This window comes from Galeopterus variegatus, unplaced genomic scaffold (assembly GCF_000696425.1).
Source record: "Galeopterus variegatus unplaced genomic scaffold, G_variegatus-3.0.2 Scaffold1307, whole genome shotgun sequence".
NCBI classification, from domain to species: Eukaryota; Metazoa; Chordata; class Mammalia; order Dermoptera; family Cynocephalidae; genus Galeopterus; species Galeopterus variegatus.
Genome location: NW_007727418.1, coordinates 23250 through 29249, shown reverse-complemented (window position 1 = coordinate 29249; position 6000 = coordinate 23250). Strand labels below are relative to the sequence as shown.

Here is a 6000-nt window from a genome sequence, read left to right as displayed (position 1 = left end):
CCGGGCCGGCCCGGTGGCGCACTGCTACAGTGCGCCGCTTGGCAGCGCGGCGGCGCTCCCACCGAGGGTTCGGATCCCACATACAGACCGGTTCCCGCTCACTGGCTGAGTGAGGGGCGGACGCAGCACCGAGGGTTTCGATCCCGTTGCTGGTCCCGGTCCGGTACGGGCGCGACACTGAGGGTTGCGGTCCGTTGCCGGACACGAAAAAAAAGACAAAAAGGAAAAAAAAAATTTGTCTTTTCCAGGTGGTCACCCGTGGAGGTGTATCTTCTTTACGTAGATCTTGAGCACACAACTTAATTCTAGAAACCTAGCCATGGCACCAAAATACTCCAGAACAAAATCACCAATGCCTTTTACAATTGCAGCAAAGAGAATAAATTACCTTTTGTTATTCCCCGTTCTATTGAACTGTGGTCTTCAGATCTTTCAGCTAAAGTCTTATTATTGATTTGATATTCAGTGTATTTTTAAATGTGCTCTTTTTAGAAAAAAGTTTTATCTTCTTTTAACAAAATTATCTTTTATCTTGAAAAATGGGGCATAAGTAAAATCCTAAATCAGGGTATGATGGTACGTGGTGGGCCATTGATTCAAACTGTAATATAGACTTTGTTCTTCCAAAATAATTGTGGAGGATGCTGGTATTCTGTAGAGGGCTTCCTTCATCTGTTTCTCTCTCTTTTTTCCCCTAGTAGGGGCTTTAATAGCTCAGAAAAGAAACAGTTGGAATCTGAACACATTCTTATTTTTAGAGAACTTATACGCTAAGAAATATAAATTGATAGAAGACAGACATTTCCAAATTATTCTATCATTTAAAATTGGCAGCTGATGATAAGAGCTAGAATTATAGAATTACATGGATCTGATAAATTCTGAGTATACATAGCAGTTTACTTTGTTCTGTGTATTATATGTAACCATTGTTGTGCTTAGTTTTATTTTTTTTAATCCTGAGAACCAACTTATTGAATGTGATATACCTATTTATCCCTATAACTTGCATATTCCAAAAACAACTTCAGGTAGCTTATAAGCAAGTCAAATTTTAGGATAATTTGCTTTCCAACACAGAAGTAAAAATTAGGTAAAATATTCATAATTTTTAGGTGCTAACCAGTAGGTTTAGAGAAATCCAAATTATCTCTGTGCATGTTTGTGGAGTTTGTTGACACCAGCACTGTGGAGTAATAATCCATAATGTATGAATTATTAAATGATTATAGCCTATATTTGCATTGAGTGCATTATCAACCATAGGACATACTTCACTGCATATGGATTTCTATTAAGGAACTGGAGTGCATAGATCAACGGAAGTCCATTCTTCTTAAATTACAATTTTTATCACTATCACTTCTTGATGTTAATATATTTGAGAGTAGAAAAAAATGACCAGTTAGTTAAGAGGCCAATAACTAGAAAAGAAAGAATAGTTTCAGTTGATTTTTTCAATGTGCTACATAAAAATGTTAAAGGAAGGGAGAACAACCAAATATCATACTATATTCTAAGACCAACTTTTATTCATTGCACTTCTCTAATTAATATTTGGGGTGTTTGTAAAGTGATTCAGGAAATTAAATTTTTAATTTTGCAAATAGCAAAGATAGGCAAACCTAACTCCTATCATTTTAAAATCAAATATATTAAATTGTTTCATTCTATTTATGCAAGCATCTAAAATGTTACCTTTTAACTGTGACAATACTAGAAATGTTATTCCCAATACTTGGTTTTATAAACAGGATCTAAAGTTGTTCTGGAAAGAATCTTAGAAAAATGTTGAGGGTATCTAAGTTCTAGACTTAGCCCCTCCACTGACCTGCCACCCAAACCCTCTCAGCAGGCAACCTCACCTCACAGAGCCAGTACTTTTTCAGTCATAGAGGCCTTGCTTTTAATGGTTATTATTTCTTCCTTACTAGCAGCAGTTTAATTTGGATTTTGTATCTTCTTTTTTTAATAGTCTGATACATACTTCTGCATGTCAGTGCGTTTGCCGATGGATGAGGAAGCCTTTGTGAGTAAGTATTAATTGGATGGTGGGGTGAGGGAGGGAGCAGTTGAAGGGAGGCAGCTATTTGAAATCAGTGAAAGGTTCTATTTGATGGTTATGAGCGTATTAATCTTTTACTGTCAGTTTCTAAAATGCATTTATCATGCCTAATGCGGAAACAAACTAGAGAGAGCCACTGAGAGACAAGATTACAAACTGTATCCAGAGAGATTCATGGGTTATATTAGTTAAGGAGCTGCATACAGATGTCAGTGGCTGCCAATACCATGTGGTCCCATTTGTATAGTATTGGCTTTCTGTCTGTGGCTGGAAGCTTAATTCTGCTCCTCTCAACAGACTGTTTATTTACCTGCTGGTTCATCCTGTAAATCGACTGCATTTAGAATCAACATTGGGGAATGTAAGATTCTTCCTGTCAGACAGGTAGATGGAGAGGGAGGGAAGGAGGGACGGAGGGAAGAAAGGAGGAGAGAGTGACAGAGAAAAGAAAAGAAGGAAAGGAGGGAGGGAGGAATATCTATCTGCTGTTTATATTACAGAATAAGAGGACTCTCAAATGACAGGTCCTTCCCCAGCTGAGCCTTTAAATCAGAGAGGAAAAGTGACAAAGCACCATCTGTTTCCATCTAGGTTGTTTTAATTTAAACATCCCTTATGACAGACTTTTAACTATTTGGGGAAGAGGTATGACTGGCAAATTATTTATGGATTTGCTTTTTTCATCTTTACTTTTCTGGTTTGAGATGTTGATTTTGGAGAGAAAGTGATGGTAATGAGAGTTGTACTTTGGTCCCTTGAAACTAATCTTCCAGTGGGCTGTCTAAAATGGCTGTTATGCGAATTGTGAAATGTGTACAGTAGCCTTGGGGCAGTCCGAGGATGAATTTTCATGAGGTGCTCCCTGCAGGAATGTACACTGTAGACCTGCAAAGCCAGAGCAATGTGCATTTATTTTTTTCCACACACTTGGGTGGCAGTCACAACAGAAAATACAATCTATAACAATACTCTTTAACAAAATTTACTCCATAGTTAGTTCCTAAGAATGAAAACCATAAGGAGTTACACATTGCCTGGCTGTTGTTTTATAAAATATTTAGATATTACCAAGAAAAATGTTAGGAAGGACAGCACTCCCAGATCCTGAACTGAACAACTTTTAAGACAGAAAGATAATTTAAGTTCCCAATTATAGTGCTTTGAGTAACACCAAATGTAATTTAGAATACAAATTCATAATTAAAATATTAATAGTAAAGCTGTCCTTAATTTCATATCCATGTGTTTGGCAGCCTTGGAGAAAACATTTAATCATAAAAGGAATTTTACATAAATTTTTTTCTTCACTAATATATTTATATGTATATGTATGTATTTTTTTTTCAAAGTTCAGGGGGTAGTCTTGATTCCTCCTGTTTTACACTTACTTTGAAAACAAGGCCACCCTGCACACCTGTATAAATATGGCAGTCATGTGTCACAGCAGTATTATGGGTCTCACATTAATAGGTTACTGGTTTGTTTCTGGAGGTTCATGGTAGTATATGATTCAGAGCTGGTGACTCTAGGGACTATAAATATATGTCCTGGAATGTGTTACTGCTCTCCTAATATAAATGTGTTTACTTTCACGTAATTTACAATTTTAAAGTACAAGCGAATACATTCAGTAGAGTAAAATATTCCCAGGAAACCCATGAAGGACTATATCAGATCCGAAGTGCTAAACATTTCTGCATTTTCTTAGGCAACCCTCTTCTATGATTAAAAACTGTTCCAAGATCCTTAAATGGTCTTCAAAGATTAACTAACTCTCTTAGTATTTCTTCTTTATTTGCTGGGAGGATTACATGAATGCTAAAAATTTTGTTACCTGTTCAGAAGGGTTGTTTCATCTCAGTGTGAGTCCTTTAACATACTATACCTGGGTGATTTGGGGTTACCATTGTTTGCATAATCCACCAACCACAGAAGTTTAGGTTTAGGCAAATTAGAACTGGAAAATTGAAAGCCAAAGAGAAATACTAAACAATTATTTATATAAGGGGATATAAGTGAGGGAAATTTTGCATGTAATTATTTCACCAATGAAGAGTTGTAAAGACCCATAATACTTTGTTTATTATTTTTATTTAAAATTTTTCTATAGCAGCTCTATTTGTTTATTCTTTTCTTGTGACACAACAATTTTATACTTTGTTTCCATTATCTGTGCCTTTTTAATTTTTGAATCCCAGCAGGATATATGCCATAGAATATGGTAAGGACTCAATAATAGCTTACTGAACACATGAGTGCTAAAAAAGCATTAAAAATGCTGCATTTTCTGAAGCAGTATTTCAAATAGTAGACAATTTATGTTTTTGCCTTAAATTGTATTCTTATTTTAATATAAGGAATCTTTTTTTTTCTTTAAGAAAAATCAGTTGTTCATTAATTCAGCAAACTTTAAAAAAAAAATTTTTTTTAAAGATGACTGGTAAGGGGATCTTAACCCTTGACTTGGTGTTGTCTGCACCACACCCTCCCAAGTGAGCTAACCGGCCATCCCTATATAGGGATCTGAACTCATGGCCTTGGTGTTATCAGCACCTCACTCTCCCAAGTGAGCCATGGGCTGACCCCTAATTCAGCAAATTTTTAAATTTCTGCTATATGCCAGTTATTGGGCTAAGCAATGGGGATATGAAGTATGATATGACACAAGTTCAAGTTCATACCAGAAGAATTCTAGAAGAGAAGAATACAAGTGTTAAAACATGTAAAAAGGATTTTCTCCTTGTACTTTTCAAATTTCTGAAGAAAATTGCAAAAGGCAGAGACCAATTTAGATTGCTTATTAGGACTAAGACAAATTCTCTTGGTGGTATTAAAAGTCAAAATTGGATTTAGATAACTCATAATTTTGGCTTTATGTTTGTATGACTAATTACGTAACCCATTTTAAACATATTGCTTAATTCTGAGAAAATACCATCACAATCGTTATGGAATTCGTATGTGTATATGCCTATTATATTTACATATGAGCACACAACATGAATGATATCTGTATTGAATTATTACATGTGAATTAAAATAGGTTTTTGGGTAAATAGTATGAAGATAAGAATAATTCTTATGTTTGTAACAAAATTACAGCTTTCCCTAGAGCCCTGCTTTTGTTTGTTTAAGAAATCACAGAATTGGAATGGAGGAACATATGATAAATCTGCATTTGACCACTGAACTGTGGTGCTGTCTAAAAGGTGTTTTACAGACACTCAGAGGAATTGGCTCTGACAGCAGCCCACTCAGCCAAGAAATTTGACTGTCAACTTTATCCACTTGCTTTCCCTCACATGGATGACCAGTAAATAAATGTGTCTTTTCCTTAGTGAAAGATGGCAGGTCCCTATCTATCAAATCGCTCTGTACAAATGAGATAGAAGCCATTGAATTTAGAAATAGATGAAATTAACCTAATGATTTATTGCTTTCCGTTTTCTTGGCCTTCTCTCTTGAATGTAGAGTAATTTCTACTGCACAATTGCGGAGTCAGACTTAAACGTTTTCAAATGTGACCTTTCCTAAAGCACAAGTGCAGGATGATGCTGGGATACTTCAAAAACTGCAGCAATCTAATTTTTGATCATGCTTACCGGTCACTAGATTATGTGACTATAAAGACCAAGATCTGGCACGGTACATTGTTCATAAGTTTGTCTCATGGTTTTGACAGAGTACATAGAAGGGTGTGTGTGTGTGTGTGTGTGTGTGTGTGTGTGTGTGTGTGCATGCATGTGTGTAAGTCTCATCCCCAGGCAGTCACTCTGTCACCTTTATGCTTCCAATTAGTTGACTGAGTATTCTTTTACTTCTCACTTTAAGTAGAATCTTCTCCAATATGAATAATGTAGCCTCTGACTCTCAGATGACCACTGAGTACCTTCCAGCAGGCACCCTAGGAAGCTCTTCTAGTTTCTTGGTGAAAG

At 36.1% G+C, this 6000-nt stretch overlaps 1 protein-coding gene across 1 annotated transcript in view; it reads left to right on the top strand.

Annotated features, from left to right (window-relative positions):
• Nucleotides 1-6000, top strand: part of LOC103593239 (peptidyl-glycine alpha-amidating monooxygenase-like) — a gene marked incomplete at its 3' end in the record, with an annotated part of 61480 nt that overhangs the window by 35730 nt on the left and 19750 nt on the right. The window contains exon 3 of the mRNA XM_008576195.1: nucleotides 1976-2033. Coding sequence (XP_008574417.1) covers nucleotides 1976-2033 — 58 coding nt within the window. The remainder of the gene's footprint in view (nucleotides 1-1975; nucleotides 2034-6000) is intronic.